Below are 20,625 nucleotides of genomic sequence, written 5' to 3'. Positions count from 1 at the left end.
GAGGCTGAAGATGAGCTCATTTTATTCTGATAAGGCATCACAACTGTACAGTACATCGCCTCACACATCCATATTGTCTCTTGAGTCATACAGACAGAAGAATAGAAAAATATAGATTGACACTGACTGTCACAATGAAGCTTTTTTTTTTTTTTAAACCAGCATGATAACACTTTATAATAACTATCTATAAATACATAAATAGAATAAAATCTATAAATCCATTTATAAATGGTAAATTGATTTTTTTTTTTTTACTGTTAACAATTGAATGTTAGTAATGTTTACTAATTATTAGTAATAATAATTTCTGTTATTGTATCATTAGTTTGTGTAATATGAAATAATTTATACATTAAATATTGTATCATAGCTGATTGGAGATGATAATTACATTCTGATTACAATAGCAAATTATTTATTAACCCTTTATTTATTGCACACATTATTATTATTCTATATAATATATTATTTATTCATAATACTAATGATTACCAAATGATTTGTAAGCCTTTAAGAAATTGTTTGTAAAACATCTATAAAAATAACATAGATAGATGGACCAAAAGTCAATTATTAACCATTAACAAAATATTAACTATCCATCTAAATATTGTTTATAGACACTTTACAACATATTTATTAACCATTTAACAAAGTATTATAATCATTAGCTGTAACTTTATAATATTAAATAGCTAAATACTGTTTATAGATGCTTTACAACGTATTTATTCACCATTTAACAAGGTATGACCATCCAAATAATATTTATAGATGGTTTACAAACCAATTATTAACCATTAACAAAGTGTTACAAATATCTATCTATGTTATGTTTATGTTTTACGAACAATTTCTTAAAGGTTTACAAATCATTTTGTAATCATTAACAAATACTTAATACGGTATATAAAATGTTATAATGTGTGCAAAAACAAACTGCCCCAATTACAAAAATTATGGCATTACTAATAATTAGTGAACATTATTAATAATTATAATTTCATTGTCTGTTAACAGTAGAATAACCATCAACTTAATTTTAATTAATTATCAATTTACCATTTATAAACAATTGTTATTATAAAGTGTTACCACAAGCATACATTCTACCAACTAATCTTTTAGTGATGGTTTTTCCAACTCCTCAGAAGGTGAAAATATACTGTACAAAGCAGCTGGAGTTGTTTTTGCTCTGCAGCAGATACATCATCATCATGTTGTGAGTTATAAAAACACTCAACAGTATCTGCTTTTTGATGGTGATGGTGATGGTGAGCAGATCTGCAGCATCACACAGAGGCTTTGCGGCCCTCCAGAGAGACAGTCGGGAAGCTTTTTGGCCGGCAGTTTGTACGCGTACTGTAGGCTACCAGACAGCAGTTTAGATATTTGGCAGGGGAGACGCACGCTGTCGCAGCACCATTCAGGTGTTTCAGTGTGACAGCAACATCCTCACTCATGCTAGTCAGAAGAGCCCTTATTCAAATGGAATTACTATTGACTACACTGTTTTTTAAACTCAAGCAAAAGGGGAGAACATCTTCTGGTACAGTTCACTACAACAAGGTGTGTTTGTGTCAAACATCCTGAGATGAGAGCATGCATCAATTCAACTTCCATGACACCAACGACCCCCCCTCCAAAAAAACACCTTCACTGAAAAAGAAAATGGCTAAAAGAATATCAGTTACATCACATTGACACCACTACTAATCTATACTTTGGCAAACTTATAACAGCATTTCATTAAGTGTTAAGCTACACAAAATAACATGAAACGAAAAAACTTGCAGATAATTCTGAGAGTTTCTGTTACGTGGACTGTAACACACGAAAACAGCTCAGATTTTATACCAAAAACATCTCTTCCATTGCTGCTCTGTGCTTATTCATATACAAACAAAAAAAATTGTGATTGTTGGAATGCAAATTTTTAATTTCAATCCAGAAACCCAAATTAGGGATGCACCGATACCGATACCGGATCGGATATCGGGCCGATACCGGCCCTAAATAGCTGGAACGGTTAGCGGTGACAACAACAATCTATTAAATTCAATTCTGTTTTTATACTATGTACATTATATATTAGAATTTTAATTCCTGTTTTGAGAAAGTTGTTGCTGCATTAAAAATGTTTACACCTGAATTGTAGTTCCTGTTAATTTTGAAGATTTTTTTTGCCAAATTGCTGGTGTACGATTTATTATTTTAAAAATAAATAACAAATCAGTAAATGTATTTATTTGCTACATTTTGTTTTACAAAGTTAGGAAAGCACTGTTTAAGGCAAGGCTGTTGTTACCTTATACATAAAAGAATGATCTCAGTTACTTCCACACAGTGAGGCATACAGCTTATTATTTAAACACTGGTATCGGATCGGTACTCGGTATCGGCCGATACCCAAAGCCCAGTTACCGCTATCGGTACTGAGACTGAAAAAGTCAGATCGGTGCACCCCCAGCCCAAAAACTGTCAGATAGCAGCAGGAATTGTTGCTGATAACAATAACAATAATACTGATGATGATAGTTATTTTTTTTCTCTGCTTTGTACGTGATATCAGTCATGTAAACCTCCCAGAGGCAGGGTGCAGTATGGAAAACAACAAATGTAGATGATGTCACCACCACGTCACGTCCTGATAGGCACAAACACTGAGGAGGGGGGCAGCATAGACCTGTTGGATGAAACACATTGTAACAGATGATTTTATATCTTGATATGTGGATAGTTTCTATGAACTCACCTTTTCTGTGTTGAAGGTGTCGCCTCTTTGTTTTAAATCTGGTTACGCCTCATTTTCTATGGTCATTCCTTGGTTACTGGCACCTGAACAACACATTATTTAAGTCATTAAAAATCAGTTTTAACACTTAAAAGTGCAGTCGGTTACTTTGAGCAAATCTGATGAAAAGTTAATTTTACGAAACGGTCACTATATCCTGACAGTACTTCCTGAGACAGATAATCTGAAAAAATCAGTTACCTCTGTGTCTTCCTAGTGCTCCTAACGTAATTTGCAATATATAAACATGCCCGATAGAAACAACCAATCAGAGCCGAGCAGTCTCTACAGCAGCTGTCAATCACTGCACGTGAAACTCGCAAACTCTGATCAAACGGTCAAACTACGCAGCGCTGATCAGATATGAATCAATACTCTACACTACAATATGTTTCTGAAAACATTTGAGGAGAGAAATAGGCATTACAGTGACAGAATATTAATTAATATTTGATCAACGCTGCCTAGTTCGACAGTTTGATCGGAGTTGGCGAGGTTTGCGAGCAGTGATTGAACAGAAACAGCTTGGCTCTGATTGGTTGTTTTTCTTTGGGTGCGGTGAAATCTTTAAAATGCCATTAGGAGCACCAGGAGGACACATAGGAACAGGTTTTTTTTCTGTCTCATGCACTACTGTCAGGATATAGAGACAGTTTTATAAAAATAACGTTTCATCATATTTGCTCAAAGTTACCGACTGCAGCTTTAATCATTTTGTCAAAGCTTTCTTGGGGTTATGTAAGCAAGCAGCTATGGAGAAACCCACAAGGAGTATAACATTACCTTACCCTTCCTGTCTTTTGCTGTTGCACTGTCACTCTCAGTCCAGGAGGGGGTGCTGGTGAGCAGTCGACTCTGAGACTCCCTCAGCGGCTTGGAGGGGAACTGGCGGCCCTCTGCTGCACTGGAAACACACAAATACACACAAGCACAGGGATGAAGCCAGGAATCCTTCATGGACCCACTGAGGAATATTTCTGGGCCCACTTCCTTCTTTAAATAAAAATAGTCCTAAATCCTGCAATCCTATAATCTGAATGATTAATTTAAAACTGCTGCAAGGTGATTCTCATGCATCATTAAACCTACAGGGTTAATAAACCACTAGGGGCTGACTTGCAGTTGTGCAGCTCTCAGTGCTTTACTTTTTTTATGGATGTGTGCTCTTCTTGTTTTACTCACCCCTTGTTGGCAGAGCTGGAGCCAGGGGGTGATGTGGGCTGCTCCGGGTCCAGATTCACCAGACAGGTCGGGAACGAGCAGCCGTCACCTAAACTGGAAAGCCAGCAGAAAACACAGTAGGTGTAGATGTTTAAATGACCAGCTGGTAATGAATCTGTTGAATGTCGGTGACATTAGAAACATCAATAACCAGTGGCAATTATGGGATAATGGTAAACTCTCGCGAGATGGTTAAGGTTAGGCGTTGACCTTGAATAGTTAGGGTCAGGATAAGTCATCGGGCAGCGAGTCTCGCGAGAGTTTTTGCAAGTTTCTGCAGATCTCAGATCAGATTTTGCAGTTTGTAGGTTACCTTCTAGACACGACCATCATACCAGACCAAGTAAGGCTGCAGCAGCCAAACCCCAAAGTGTGCAAGGCTACAATTAATTGCTTATGGATTTAACTTTTCATTTATAGGAGGATGATTGTGTTATTTCGTCTTTCAAATGTGACATAGTCTCACTTTAACGTCTCTATTTTCACACAGAAACTTCCTGTGTATTTGAGTATAACAGTGGTTTAGTTTACAGATTAAATAGTACGCAGTTGTGAATGATGGAACTAAATGGGCCTCTGTATGAAATTACAACTGGATCTGAAATGTGTTTTTTCATATCAGCAATGTTTTGTTTATACATTAAAAATGTAAAGATCTGGGGTTTATGTTTAAATCGTTTGACTGAGATTGTATATTCATAATATTATTAATTTAGTCAGCATGAATTAGTCATTTTTTGCAAAGCTGGAGCTTCTGACTGAATTCACAGTTGCGATGTTGTTGTTTGCTGAAGCTAATGTCTCCTCTGGGACTTTTCCCTCCTTTGAACCATTTTGTTTCAGACTAAATGACAGCGCTCTCTAATCCCTGAGCTGATGAGTGACTTCATTCATTTACTCAACACTTCTCTGACATCCTCAGTGAGATTGTTTGAAGCATTTTCTGAAGAAAATGTGTCATTGTTGTGAATATTGATGCTGATTGGCAGGATATGTATAATCGATATGAAAACCTTATAGAGTTACAGTTATAGATGCAATTAAGGCTTTAAAGAGGACCTGTTATGCTTTTGTGCTTTTCCTCTTTCCTTTAGTGTGTTTTTTGTGCATGTAAAAGGTCTGCAAAGTTACGAAGCCCAAAGTCCAGCCCACAGGGAGTTACTCTCCCTCACAGAATCACTGCTCCTGAACTGCCTGACACGCCTTGCTTGAAGTCCTGCCTTTTCTTCTGTAACGTGGTGATGTCACCAAGTAACACATTCGCATAATATCTTTCTAGCGGCTCGTTTGGCACTCCCTCAAACAAAGTTAGTTAGAGTGAAGCTGGAGCGGAGTCCAAAGAGTTTTATTTGGTGTACCAATCACAACAGAGTGGGCCAGCTGACCAATCAGAGCAGACTGGGCTTTTTGGAAAGGGGGGGGGGGCAGGAGTTCAAACAGAGGGAGAAAAGTGGTGCTGCAGCACAGCCGGTATGAGAAAATTAAACGTTTTTGGAACATTCAAGCATGTAAACATGTTTCTAGTAGAAACCCAAAATACAAGTATGAACCTGAAAATAACCATAATAGGTCCCCTTTAAAACACTTCAGTGTTAGATTTGAACCCAATAGAATATATTACCTAAAAACTGTACAGATGCTGTGCCAAAAATACAACTGCTGAATTGGCCTCCATAAATATGAATGCATTATGTACCTTCTAATAACTCATAAACTGGACATGAACATGTCCTTATGCACAGCTGATCGGTGTCTCAGACGCCATATGACCAAAATCTCAACAGGTTAGAAGTTGGATTTGCTTTTACTGAACTAATTTTTAGTCGTAGCCACATGTTTGATTTGTGGTTCTTGAAACAGAGCCTGAAGTCTTTGACCTGCTTGTCCTTCAGTCTAGACTCAAAATTGCAGGTCACCAGGGCCCCTGAACTGTCACACAACCTGCCAGGGGAAGTTATAAATTATTAACACATAGACTTGCTTTAATGGATTTGATTCTTTAGTTTGCTCCCCTTAAGATTTATAATGTTTCTTTTTTTAATCTAAATTTATTTGATAGATATTTTTAGAGGATTTTCTTTTGATTCTCCTTGACAAATGCCCATAAGACCTTACCCGGAGAAAACAGGAATAGGCCAGTATTTAGCTTCATCTCCAAAGACCTGGCGGAAGTTCTTACTGAAGCCCAGACTGAAGCCGTTCTTATCTGTGCCGTGGCGAAACACTGGAGAACGCACAGCCTCTGAGAAGGACACACATAGAGGAGAAGAGTCAGTCGGACGTGAAGATGGATAAATGCAGCGCTCCCTTTCAGTCTTTATATAATCTATTATTAAGACTATTAGCAGGAGCTCATTCAGACAGCACATGAACGACTGCTGCTGAACAGCTGCATCAATGGAACAACTGTGAATGAAAAGTGTCTTTGTCGCACAGGAAAGGCAGATCTGAGACTGTGCCACCATGTGTGACTTCTCTTCCTAGACGTGTCTGTTACTAAGCTGCTTACCGCTCTGAGCCTTGTGTCTTTGCATTACACTGTAACGTACTCCTATGGATAATCCACTCTCCTCCACACACAGACAAAGTGAGCCACTGTGCACACATAATGAGAAACTGCTCCGTCTGATAGCGGCCCACATCACTGCGCTGATGAGGACGGCGGTGACTGATGGTGGGAAAAATGCAATGAAACATCCTTCATCATTTGTGCAAAGACGACACTGTTAGCAGACTGAGAGCAGATACTCAGCGTACACGGATCTGAGCGAGCCGCTGTCCGACACAAGCTGTATAATTACTGCATCCACAAACACAACACACACACATACATGATGCACATGGGCGGATTATAAGATAATGAGCCCCTGGGCACAGACATGCAAAAAGCCCCACCACCTCTCCTACATAGGAGCAAGACAGACTTTATAGTTGTTTAGACACTTTTTGTTGTTGTTTTGTGTCTCTTTGTGGTCATTTTGTGTATCATTGTAGATGTTTTGTGTCACTTTGAAATTGTTTTGGTCTTTTTGTAGTTGTTTTGTGTCTCTTTGTAGTCATTTTGAGTCTCTGTAGTTTTTTGTGTGTCTTTGTAGTCATTTTGAGTCTCTGTAGTTGTTTTGCCCCTTTTTGTAGTTGTTTTGCATCTCTTTGTAGTCATTTTGAGTCTCTGTAGTTGTTTTGAGTCTCTTTGTAGTTTTTTGTGTGTCTTTGTAGTCATTTTGAGTCTCTGTAGTTGTTTTGACTCTCTTTGTAGTTGTTTTGTGTCTCTTTGTAGTCATTTTGAGTCTCTGTAGTTGTTTTGAGTCTCTTTGTAGTTGTTTTGTGTCTCTTTGTGGTCATTTTGAGTCTTGTTGTACTTGTTTGTCTATCTTTGTAGTCATTTTGAGTCTCTTTGTAGTTGCTTTGTGTCTATTTGTAGTCATTTTGTATCTTTTTGAGGTTGTGAGTAGTTGTTGTGTCATTGTGTGTCTCTCTGCAGCTGTTTTACATGTCCTGGTAGTTGTTTTGGTCTCTTTGTAGTCTTTTTGTGTCTCTTTGTAGTCGTATGTATGTTTCTTGGAGTGACATTTTGTAGGTGAAGGCCATGGAGCCCCTGACCCCCGGGCATGTGCCCAGTAGGCCCCTTCAGTAATCCATCCATGATGATACAGGCATGAAGAGCGCCACCTACCGAGGGTGGATCTGTTCTTGCAGACGAGCCAGCAGTGATAGGTGAGAAGCGAAGCCAGGCTGACTGAGAACATGGAGGCCGAGAAGAAGAGGAACAGGATGTGGAACTTGGCCTGAGTGTCTGGGAGGCCGTTCTGAAGGGAAAACAGCAACCAAACAATCAATGCAATGAAAAAAGAGTGGACACTAACACTTTGAGACGGAGTGGGATCTGAGAGATTTCTACTCTACTAGTGTTCTAGGGGAGCTTATTAAATAGTTTCTATCTCAGTGCCACTAGCTAGTTGGTTGTTCATACCAGGTATGCTCTCAGACGAAAATGTGCTCTACCTCCTTCCTTGTGAAAAAAAATCAAATACCACATATTCAACACAGAATGCATGTTTTCAGATGTCCATTTGATTATAAATATAGTTTGTGCAAACACAACCCCCGCAGAAATACATAATTTTATCAATGGTTCATGTTGTGATGGTCAAGCCATACTTACCAGCCAAAACTTAACGAAGTACTGAAGATCTGTAGCAGTTATAAAAAGGCAGTAGAGTAGCGAATATGCCAAGAACAGCATGAAAAACTTGTAGTTGGAGAATCCCACGCAGTTGTTCACCCTGCAGCAAGGGTGAAAGGATGCAGGTCAGTGTGGGAAAATGTCATCATTAGTACATGTTCAGATCTTTTCTAAATGCAGAGATACAGGAAGAAGAGATTAAACAGCTGAGCAGAAGAACAGTAAATATTGGGGATGGGTTTTTATAAATGTGCAAACAACTATTCCAGGCTATTCTTCTAAATGACCCATTTTCTGGCCTGTTTCAGACTGAAATAAAAAAAAGGTAATGCATCACAACTGTTTGGCTGAACTTTACAAGAAAACCTTCAATCAGCAGGTTTGTTTCATGTGAATTAGAGGACTTGGTATTTTCAGCCAATCAGGGACCAGTTTTGGGCTAAGGACACCGGGCATTTTTGGAGAGTATTACAGAAAACAACTCCAGGATCCTATTGCTCTATGAGCCGATATATTCAGCTTCTTTCAAGAATTTCTCCCATGCATGGTACGTTATTGCAAAGAGAGCAGACAAACCGATCATGTTTAGCAAAAATTACACCGGCTGGAATCAGATTTGTTTTGTCTCCCTCTGCTGCCAAAATGTGTCATCTGGCAGGATGAGAGGTTAGAGTACCCAAATCTGTCCAGTAAACAAGCTCTGCCATGTGATGCATGTTTACGAGCCCTGTTAACTGGAACAGGACTGGGCAGTGTGTTGCTGAAGAAAGAAAAAAACAAAACCATGAGGCCTGAGTACTGTGGGGCCTTTAAAGGGATAGTTTGGGTGTTTTGAAGCGGGGTTACACAGAAGCAAAGCAATGTACTGCAGTGGACGGGGCCGGCATCAAAATGTACTTTAGCCACCTAAAAAAAAGAATCACCTAAAAAAAATCAATATCAGTTTTAGTGCACGCTATATTGAGAATATTTTCATCACTTTACCTTGCCGTCAGACAGCCCTTTCCGATGGGGAACTGAAGCCGTTGTATCCCTCTATGCTCTCGCCAAAGTCACTCCATTGAATAAACCTATAATTTTACCTCACTGAAAACAGGAGTTGCTGGTCTATCGCTGCCTCGTTCGCTTAGCTTGTTTGTGTTATTGTGTCCCTTTGGTGAATCTAAACTAACCAAAGTCACACGATAACACAAACTAACCGATCGAGGCAGCGATACACCAGCAACTCCTGTGTTCTGCGAGGTAAAATTACTGAGTCGGTACTGGTTGCTTTGGTGAGAGCATAGATAATGGCTTCAGTTACCCTTTGGAAACGTAGACGTTATAGCTGTCTCAAGGCAAGATAAACCAGCAAAAATATTCTAAATATAGTGTACACATCAATAGATATTGATCTTTTTAGGTGAGCCTTTCTTTTAGGTGGCTAAAGTACGCTTTGCTGCCGGCCCCGCCTACGCACGGTAACTCTTGTCTGCTTCTACAAACTGGGGGCGTGCCGGCCTACATCTACTGTAGGTAATACACTGACTATGGATAAGTACCTCTTACAACCCCACTTCAAAACACCCAGACTATCCCTTTAATGAAAAGGAAATGATACATGATACACTAACAACACCATGTGAGTGCAGTGGTACATCAGTACGGTGTCACTGATATTTGTTTAAAATCCTATTGCCACTACATACCATGGGCAGTGGTGATCCATCTTCAGGATGCATCTGTAACACAGCAGGGTCAGGACGTCAGTGTAATTGAATCTCACTCTGCCTGCCAGAATTCAATATATGGTGCGGTCTGTTCTCTATAGGTGCATGAGCAGAGAGCCATACTTATCACAGACTGAACAATGGTGACATCGATCAGGCTTCAGCAGCTGGCAGCGGTCACAGAAACGGATTGCTGAGGAGACACGGCCAATTCAATCACACAGCCGTCAGCAGCGGCGGCAGCTCTAACACTTGACCACAGACTTAACAATGTGACGGGGGTGCGCGTCAGTCAAGCCTGTTGTTCTGCATCAGCAGCAGCAGTTGTGTGCTGTACTGTACCTCCAGAGTTGGTGCGGGTGTTGATGGGCAGATCCTTGGCTATCCTCCTCAGGATCTCCTGCTGAGACTCCCCCCGATCTTCACGCTCCAGCAGCTCTTTGTCAGAGTATGACAGGTGAAACTATGTAGGGCAGAACACAGAGGGAAAGACAAACAACACCTGCGATTTAGCAACAGCTCAATCTGTTTATTTCCAATGAATCATATCCTTATTTGTCAAAACAGAGTCTAATTTTATTTTGTCAGATAAGCTGCAAGCTGTTAGAATCAGCAATGCAGAGATGTCTGTCTCTGTGAAGCTCAGTAGGCAGTGAATTTCTGTGTCTTCCATTTGTTTCGGTTCTTTCTGCCCCAGCAGGCAAACGGGAGCAAAGCAGCACAGAGCTGCGATATTACTTTCAGCCACTCAGGCGATTTATGATTGAACACTGGAAACAAATAACTCTGGCGATAACAAACAGCACAGCACACATGAAATGTGACTTTCATTACAATCTCGAAACCTCAAGTGATCCAGCGATCACGTCTCATAAAGAAAAGCGTTCATATGAGGTGACTGCTGACTGCACGTGTGCTTCGCCTCAGATAAAAGTGAAATGCAAAGATGGCTTTTCTCTCTAAGATGTATGCATGTGTGTGTGTGTGTGTGTGTGTGTGTGTTCAGCCTGCAGAGCTGAAGTGCTGTGGTCAGGATCAGAGCCATTACGGTGCAGCTCCAGGCACTTCCACTGGAAAGTATTATTAGTCTAAATGCAGCGTTCAATCACGCGGGGAAGCTGTAACCTACATGTGCACTTCCCACCATGCCTCATCATCATCCCAGCCGACAGTAACGCTGCGTCGCAGACAGACACACTCACCTCCTTCAGGGGGTTCATGGGCCTGGTGAAGATGGTTTGCCAGTACGCCCACACGAACATGATGAAGATGGCATGGTACACCAGCAAGTATATAACTGGAAGCAGAAAAAGCATCATCATCATCTATCATCAGCTTCATATTGGTTTGATTCAATGTCATTTATTTTGCTTTCACTGCCAATACAAAATATTCAAATCATTATGTCAAAATCAGTATCCACCCATTTATTTATCCACTAGTTATGCACATTGGGTCAGGGTCTCTTTGTTTCTAAACTCTTTGGCTAGCATCTCTGTGAGGCAGTACTTAGGCACAGTGGTGCTTTGAGGTAAAGTAAATGCTAACATCTGGATGCTAACATGCTGATGTTTAGTAGGTACCCTGGCTGGGTCCGAAGTCACATACTATGCACTATATACTCTACATGTGTATCGTTCAACATACTTTTGTTTGACTAAACTGTAGTATGTATCTTTTGGGACACAATGAGCAGTAATTTACGCCGTAACTTCCTGAGAGCCTCCTTGCCGGTTGGAGATGCGTTACCATGGTAACCCATACCAACCCCATGTAACCAAATGATAATTTGTGAGAATCATAAAGTCTGGACTAATTTAGAAATATATTATGCCTATAGCAAAGTGGAATCTTATACTTACACGTAAATTGAAGCATTACTGAGCTGTCCGACATTGTCTGAGCATTGTTGTTACGACTGCATTGTATTGTGGGATATTTATGCCAGCGTAGTGTCCAATGTTTGCATACTGTCATTTTTCAAAGGAAATAGTAATTTGCGTACTATTGGTGTCATACTAAGGTTTCGGACATATAGGCCTACTGTTTTAGCGTACTAAATAGCATAAAGCAAATAGCAATAGTTATGGAATTTCGGACGCAACCAATGTTTACCATGTTGACTATCTTAGTTTAGCGTGTTAGCATGCTAACATTTACTAATTAGCACTAAACACAAAGTACAGCTGAGGCTGATGAGAATCTCATTCGTTTTGCAGGTATTTGGTCATCAGCCAAAGTATTGGACAAATTCATTTCAATCTGTTGGTGGCGCTAAAAGAGTCAGAGGATCACCAAAGTGATTATAATTCATCCTGAGGGGAACATGAAGGTCTGTTCCAAATACTATATAATGGCAATCCAAATGTGAACCTCGTGGTGGCGCTAGAGGAAAAGTCAGTAGGATTCATCCTCGGGGACCATGAATTTCCGTACATTTTCTGTGAATTTGATGGCAATCCATCCAGCAGCTGCTGAGATATTTCAGTCTGGACCAAAGTGGTGCAGCGACCGACTGGCAGCCTGACATTGCCATCCCTAGAGCCATGCTGCTAGCATGTCTAAAAATGAAAGGCGATGTATTTTTGGTCTCTTTCAGTTCATCTCTCGACTCCGTGGATACAAAATGCACACTGAATAAACCCTGCGTTTAAACATGTACCTGAGCTGATGAAAATAAACATCTTGTGACATTGTTCCAGCTGATACAGGCTGATTATGGTGATTTGATGTGGGCTGCCTCTGCCAGACTGACGGCTGATGCTGACCTAAACTCAACTCAACATATAACAGATGCAGAACAGCTGAGGACACTTGTGACTCCTCTCGATGTTAAACGGCATTGCAAATCACTTACCCTTTTCTCCCATGTGTTCGATAGACACTGAAAAATGAAAAATAAGAAGGCAAAGTCAGATTTATGTAGAATAAAGAAGGCCAAACTACTTAACACACTATCCCAAATATGTAGATCAACATGGGGAAAACTAAAAAAAAAAATGTTTCTTCTCAACCCTTCACACAGAGACCACCTCCACGTGGTGTATCTTACATAATACATGTTTGACTGGCAGTCAGTGTCTGAATTCAAATCAGCAAAACTGAAGAATGCTGACTCTGTAAACCTTTAATACCACACCAGTCACAAAATCAATATACAGCACGCTCCCAGTCAGATAGTTCCACTCATTGTTCCCCTCATATAGAAAAGCATTAGCGTGCATTGACAAAAGGCATTGAAAACAACAGGAGCGTCCTGCACACACACACACACACACACACACGCACACACACACACACACACACACACACACACACTAAAGATCTGGACACCAACATAAAAAGAGACAAGTGGAGACCTGTTGGGAGATATTAGCTGACACTGTTTTATATCTGTCCCAATATCTAAGCAATGATTAGCTGAGCATACAGAATCACCCATCTTCAGTACATACACACACACACACACACACACACACACACACACACACATATGCACAAACTGAGGAAAGGTGAGCCAAGTTGCTGAATCGAGGCGTGCAGCCAAAAATCACGTGCATGCCGCCTTGGCAGCATTAAAAGCCCCAGAGTCTGATACAGTGAAGCAGAAGTGTATGTGTGATTAAGAGCATGTGCAGGGATGTATGTTAATGTGTCTATGAAAGCATTACAGTACTCTCTTTTCCTCTTTGCATTCAACAACGTCAATTTTCAACAACAAATGGACTTCAAGAAGTCCAAAGACCTGATTCCTAAAAAGGACCAACTGTTTCAAAAGCTGACGTTTGGTGCTTTAAAAGAAAGTGGGTCAGCCACAGATTGCTTGGGGTGAATTATGTAAGCCAGACAATGGGATTAACTCAGCCACCGAACGAGAGGTATCAGCTGACGATACTTTCACACAACTGTCTCTGTGTCTGTCTGCAGAGCCCACGCTGCTGGCCCCGAGCGACCGCTGTCCTGCCCTGCCCTGCTGCTGCTGCTGTTTTCATCATCTGTCCCTCCCATGTGACTCCAACACATCACAATGTCACTCTTGTTCTACTAGATACAAAACAAGAAGCCTGATGAAATGGTGATTTTGCTTTTCTGTCGCCCTGCACTAATGAAGGATGTCTCAGTATCTCATAACAGACACATGACGTCCTGTAACTCTAGAAGAGGTTCGTCCTGAGACGGACGCTGGCTGTCTTCTCTGGTGAACAGGGCCGGCTTTAGAAACTTTTGAATGGGGGGGGGGGGCAGACTTTAAAGAAAGGGGACACATTGGTTCTTGGCAATAATAAACTGTACATTATTAATAGCTACATTGTTTATTCATCACAATGAATGAATGCCAAATAAACAACTTTAAATATTTGAATATGAAATAATATCAATAAATACAGCTGTTACTTATTATAGTAGGCTAACTCCAAATAGCCCACAGCCATGGATGGATTAGGAGAAGATTAGACCCACACCACTCCTACAATGCAGCAAGACATACATTTTTTGCATCTTTGTGGTAATTTTCTCCTCCTTGTAGTCTTTTTGTATCTCTTTGTTGTTGTTTCTCATCTGTTTGTGTCTTTTTGCATCTCTTTGTGGACATTTTGTGCCCCTTCATGGTCATTTTTCATCTCTTTGTGGTCATTTTGTATCTTTGCATTTGTTGTCTCTGTGATTGTTTTGCATCTCTTCATGGTTGTTTTGCATCTCTTTGTGATTGTTTTGTGTCTCTTGGTGGTCGTTTTTTCATCCCTTTGAGGTCTTTTGCATCTCTTTGCGGTTGTTTTGTGTCTCTTTGTGGTTGTTTTGTGTCTCTTTGTGGTTGTTTTGTGTCTCTTTGTGGTTGTTTTGCGACTGTGTGGTCGCTTTGCATCCCTTTGTTGTTGTTTTCCATCCCTTTGAGGTCTTTTACATCCCTTTGAGGTCTTTTGCATCTCTTTGTGGTTGTTTTGTGTCTCTTTGTGGTTGTTTTGTGTCTCTTTGTGGTCGTTTTGTGTCTCTTTGTGGTCGTTGTTCATCTCTTTGTGGTTGTTTTGTGTCTCTTTGCGGTTGTCTTGCGTCTCTGTGTGGTCGTTTTTATCTCTTTCTCTCTGGTCATTTGACAACAAACATTCAGTAATCCATCCATGGTACTAAGATGCCAACTGCCTATCACCTTCTGACTCTGGTAGGGGGGGCACCAAGGGGGGCCAATCAGATTCAAGAGTGGCCCCGTGCCACCCTGGCTGGTGACCTCAGGAAAATGGCACTATGAACCCTTAAGTCTCACTGATCAGGTGCAAAGACAAACATAAAGGCGAACCCTCTCAGTTAAAGCTGGATAGCACGCCTGCATTTGGAGAAGATCAGACCTCGCAACCACCCCTCCCTCGCTGTGTTTTCCTCTGTTTGGTCTCATTGAACCGTCTCCATTTCATCCTCCTTTTTGACAGAGGAGATCTGCTTTCCTAGTGGTCTGACAAGCTGCCAAATGGAGCACATGAGTAGGCTGCTGAGACTCCTCTGAGATATCCTAGAAACCATTACTCACTATTCAGGTCAACTCTGCGTTCACCGTTCACCGAGAAGCCTCGCTGTCTGTAAACCGCACCATCCAACGTTTGTTCATCAGCCAGAGGGGAACGCGAAGGAAGGAAGGAAGGAGGCTGGCCTCACTCAAAAGCCATTACAGTCAGACTCCTTGCCAACAGATAATGCCGGTGGTGTTGTGGTAGGAGGATATCAATTCAGATAATGAAGCTCGGTGACTACACACAAGCCTGAAGCCATTACAGTAAGTCTTTAAGATAGTGCTGATAGAGTGGTGGTGGTGGACTCAGATAATGAATCCCACTGCCTAATCCTACACTGTGTGCACCCTGTGATTATGTACATGTAATAAAAAGCTCCTTCACAATAAAAGCAGGTTGTCCAAAATAGCTGAACTTTAAATTGAACTTTCATGCAAAAACACATCAATGTAAGAATATGCTCACAATTCATGCTTGAACTGTTGGTGGTGTTGCCATGTGACTGACACTGTCCACACACACACACTGCATAAACAACAAGCCAGTCTTGTGCATCCCAAAATAATCAGCCTGGACTACAAGCTGCTGAAACACAAATCCCCCCACCCCAAAAAAAAAAAAAAATCCACACACCAGAGGCATTTCCCCCTCACACACACACACACACACACCTCCTCACACCAGACAGCTGGTTTCTTACCTATGCACAGCTGCAACACATAGGCGTAGTATGACCACGCCACTATGAGGGCGATGAAGAGGACCGGGATCCAGTACAAAACTCTCTGACAGCCCTTCTTGATACTACGCGAGCCCGACGGTGCCATAGTCTAGGAGCGGATCATTTCTCGTGCGCATCCGTGTGTTACTCTCCCTCCCTCTTCCTCTGTGTGTGTATGTGTGTGCCCGTGTCTTCCTGTAGACTGTCACTGCATCGTTGCTCCGGCTCTGATCAGCCTAATCGGGCAGCTCAGACGCAACATCCTCCAGCCTCCAGCCTGCAGCCTGCAGCCTCCAGCCCGCCTGTGATGCCTCTGATGCCGCTCCTATACCGCACTGCTCCCCTCTGACGGTCCAGCTCAGATCACTAGTATCAGACTACAACACAATATCAGACGGCTGACACATGCACACACACACACACACGCGCCCAGAGAGTCTGCGCCGCCCCCTGCCGCCTCCCCACAGGTTGCCATGACGTCCGAGGGATGCTGCAAGCCTGGCACATTTTTTCAACCACGAGCAAAGATGGGTTCAATGAGTTCATACACTCACACATGCACACACATAGAGGCACGCACAAAATTATTTTTTAGGGGAGCTCGGGTTGTGTTGTACCACAGCAGGTAAGTTGTTTGTCAAATCAGAAAATGACAAAATGATGATTATGATTATTTTATATTAATTGTATATTTCTGTGTACTTGTTTATTTATTTATTATTTTTTTTTTACACTTGCTTTTTGGTTGTTGTTTTTTTGTTTTTTGAGTGCCCTCGGAGTATTGTCATGACAGGGATATCTATCAGTCCAAACATGTTTGTGCAGTGGATTGTCAGAGTTGTATTAACAAAATTCAGAAATACAAATGACAAAATAGCAGGTTTTATTTGCACACAAAGACAACAAGAAAGCCTGTAAATTTTGAGGAAAGAATCTGCCCCCAAATGTAACATTTCTGTTAATTTTTTCATTATTGTACAAAGATATCCTGTTTGGTTTTTATTATCTCTGCAGCACACAGAACAAAAACAGTATTAAATTACAAACCTTTTTATCATCTTATAGCAAAATTTCACATTCACAAAAATAAATGAAGACACAGAAAACGTTTAGTTAAAGCTCTTTTAAATGAAATACAAAAATAAATACAAACTATTCAGCACTCTCCAACCCCAAAGCCTCAAAGACTCTTGATATGTGTACATTTTATAATTGTCTTAATTGCTGAATTCATTTTTATTTTTTTTTACAATACAATTGTTTTACCCCTTAACCCCTGGTAGACTGTATACCATTATGTCTATTGTTTGTTACTGTATTGTACTTGTTTTGCAATAAATTAAAAAAATGAAAAATATAATTAAAAAAAGAAACAAAAACAAGAAGCTAAACTTGCTATTTTTATTTATTTCAAAGTGAGACTTGTTAACATTTCTTAATATTTTATCCCCACTATATTTTGCATATGTGTTATCTGACAATATCAAACTAGTATACTATACTACTACTCTATTAGTCTGATACCAGCCTATAATATGGTTTTCATGTGTCAGAGGAGTAGCAGCATATTGTGTTTTATCATTATACCTGACAGTGGAGGTGGATGTCTGCAAGATCCACCTGCTTCTGCTGCTTCACGCCCAACTGCACCTGCAAAATATTCTGCAATCCTGCAGTACAATACATTGTACAAGCCCACCTGCAAAGCTGCACTCTAACTCTTTCACATTTCACAGATTGACTTCTACAATACAATACTTTCAGATTTAAAAAAAAAAAATGGTATGAATGTGAGAAAAAAAAGTATGCTGATTTTCCACCGGTTTCGTGGGTGGGTGGCACACTGCAGCAAACTAACAATATGCACCACAATATGTAAGCTACATCTCAGTCTCAGAGTCAGGACAGATGGCTCGGTGATGTGTCAAAAATGAACTGTTTCAATGTTGTTCAAATATTACTGAGCAATGATGACCAATTTTGATTTAAAAAAGATTTAAAATACATATTTTCTATTGCATCTACACAGAGAAGGTGTGTTAAGCTGATATTTATAAAAACATATGAGCATTCTAGTGACCTTATCTGGGAAAATATTTGTAATGTTACAGCTGACCCCGGCCTCCCCTGAGGGTCACTTCACTGATTTTACACATGGGCAATTATTTATAAAAAATAAAGTTATTTATTTATTCTTTTTTTATTTATTTTTTTATTTCAATACCCATGCAATCATGCAGATGTTTAATACTCAACAGATGATTTTGAACCAGCAGAGTGATACAAGTAAACATGACATAAACAATGGGGCTTTGCATGGTCCTTTGTAGGAGGGCCCGGGGAGATCCACATGGGGATTGAATTACTTGTCACAAGGAGTAATGAGCCTGTGTAACGTCTTCTGTGGCTTTGACGAGATCTTTCTAAGGTCTAAGAAAATTACCCTGATGATGTCATCAGAGTTATCTCAGTTTGGGTTTGAGACTTTAATTTTTTTTTTAAAAGAAAGTCTACGTTACAAACTTGGCACATGGAGTTTCAAGATGTGGGCATTTATCAGGCAGGGAGGGTCTTATGAAAGATGCTATTGAGCTGCATTATGGGAATTGTAGGATCCAGTGTAATTTGAGTTTCACCTATAATGGGGACAAAAAAGTCAGGACATCTCTGCCTCTGCTGCATCAATTTTCATCATTCTTTCTTCAATCTGTCTCTAAGTCTAACAACCTTATGGAGGTTTCATGCTAAAGTACTTGCTTTAGACCCCAATCAGAGGTTATGTTTGTTGATATGAACTGGATTGTTCATACTGAGGGGAAAGTGAAACCTGGGAAACAGTGGGTGGAACCAGCAGTACTTTCACATGACATAGGGGAGGGTGATGTGATGTCTGTGGGGAAAGCATTAGCAATGCAGGGATGTGATGGACAACCATTCATTTTCCTTTCACTCAACTAACAGGCAAAGTTCAGAAAAAAATGTACAGAGATGTTTTATGCAGCTGGAAGACTGCAGGGAAATATTACAAAAACCATGTGGTCTCAAGTCACAAAACAATAAATATATTGGTTTGCTATTAGCCAATAATAACACAAGGTACTGCTGAGTCATTTAGATAAATAAGATCCTATTTAACAACCCTGTAATGATATAATGGCTGAGAATGAATGGATGAAGTTTGTTCATAGTGATTCTGACAATTTGTTTCGACAGCATATGGTTTATATCCTTTGAGTTATTCCTACATGTTATCAATCCTAATTTAATGTTTGTATCCAACTCCTTCACAGATCATGGTATTGTTCTGGAAATGTGTGATATAGGCCACTTACCTGTAAGATGAAGTCAAACCAAGTAAGTAAGGCAATCTGTTTAACTTTAGAAGAAAGTGGTTGTATATTTTGTTAACTGGTATTGACTTGTGTTTGTTATAATTAGGATCCGGATGGAGAATCTTAAAGGATTTTTTCCTTAAGAAGTTGATGCATTAATAATGTAAGATAACTTATGTACCTCGTTTATTATTTCTAATTGTGGTAAGTATAGCAATATATATAATCATTCATCCATCATCATTCATCATCCACCCGTTATCCTCCCCTCAATAGATGGTTGAATGGCTCTTGGATCCTTGTGTTTAATGTGCACACCAGCTAGAAGTTCTATGGTCCAGTCTAACTAATACTCCCAAACAAGGCAATAATAATCTAACTTAAATTCAGATTAAAGTCTTTTTTTCATCAGGGATCTTTTACAGTCTTTGAAGGACCTCCTTGATCTCACTTCAAGAAGTTCAGGATTAGAGTGTGAGACTGTAAATGATTACTCTGCCGAATTAATCATTTAAAGATTAAAAAAAAGTCCCTGATTAGAGTCTGGTACAGCCACGCAGCCTCAGGTTCCTGATGATTAATACTGTTAATGATTTGCCTTCAAGGTGAGAATAAAACGGCTAATTTATTCTTCTGTGCTCCTGCCATCAGTCCGCTGTAGCGAAAAAGAAAAGAAGGTTAACAGCCATTTGCATGGTGAGGAGGACGGTGTTAGGGATGCACCGATCCGACTTTTTCAGTACCGATACCGATACCTGGGCTTTGGGTATCGACCGATACCAGCGTTTAATTAATACGCTGTATGACTCACTGTGTGGAAGAGTAGATTGTAAGGCAACATCAGGCTTGACTTAAAAACTGCTTTCTTAACTTTGTAAAACTAAATATAACAAATAAATACATAGATATAACGGTACTGAATTGTTATTTACAACTTGGTAAAAATCTAAATTTAACAGGAATAATTTACATGAATTACAATTCAAGTGTAAACCTTTTAATGCAGCAACATATTGGTCAAAACTTAAACAGGAATTAAAATTCCAGTAAATACTGTAATGTATATAGTATATAAACATAGAATTGAATTGAAAAGATCGGCCCCATTGTCACCGATACTTGTGTAAGACAGAGATAAAAAAAACGAAGAATCCAAATATT

At 40.0% G+C, this 20,625-nt stretch overlaps 1 protein-coding gene across 2 annotated transcripts; it reads right to left on the bottom strand.

The window, feature by feature from the left end:
- Positions 1–5: 5 nt before the first annotated feature.
- zdhhc2 (zDHHC palmitoyltransferase 2) lies at positions 6–16,578 on the bottom strand. Of its 2 annotated transcripts, XM_074647957.1 has the most exons (14): positions 16,112–16,578; positions 12,768–12,794; positions 11,113–11,207; positions 10,253–10,373; positions 10,034–10,103; positions 9,890–9,922; positions 8,181–8,301; positions 7,989–8,027; positions 7,692–7,824; positions 6,134–6,260; positions 3,980–4,072; positions 3,586–3,701; positions 2,759–2,841; positions 6–2,689 (listed from the first exon to the last, which is right to left on the bottom strand). In XM_074647957.1, the coding sequence occupies exons 1-13, from the start codon at positions 16,236–16,238 to the stop codon at positions 2,801–2,803; spliced, it is 1,143 nt and encodes a 380-aa protein (XP_074504058.1). In that variant the 5' UTR covers positions 16,239–16,578; the 3' UTR covers positions 6–2,689; positions 2,759–2,800. The 2 variants fall into 2 exon arrangements, with proteins under 2 accessions (XP_074504058.1, XP_074504059.1); XM_074647958.1 differs by lacking the exon at positions 7,989–8,027 and having other exon boundaries at positions 16,112–16,570.
- Between the last annotated feature and the right edge of the window lie 4,047 nt (positions 16,579–20,625).

This window comes from Sebastes fasciatus, chromosome 10 (assembly GCF_043250625.1).
Source record: "Sebastes fasciatus isolate fSebFas1 chromosome 10, fSebFas1.pri, whole genome shotgun sequence".
NCBI classification, from domain to species: Eukaryota; Metazoa; Chordata; class Actinopteri; order Perciformes; family Sebastidae; genus Sebastes; species Sebastes fasciatus.
This window is presented reverse-complemented; position numbering and strand designations above follow the sequence as displayed.

Coding starts and splice junctions, on each gene's coding strand:
- zdhhc2 (XM_074647957.1), bottom strand. CDS start 16,238: ATGGCACCGTCGGGCTCGCGTAGTATCAAGAAGGGCTGTCAGAGAGTT. Junction 8,028..8,180: donor ACTTCGTTAAGTTTTGGCTG/GTAAGTATGGCT, acceptor TTTTTTCACAAG/GAAGGAGGTAGAGCACATTT. Junction 3,702..3,979: donor TCCAGCTCTGCCAACAAGGG/GTGAGTAAAACA, acceptor GTGTGTTTCCAG/TGCAGCAGAGGGCCGCCAGT.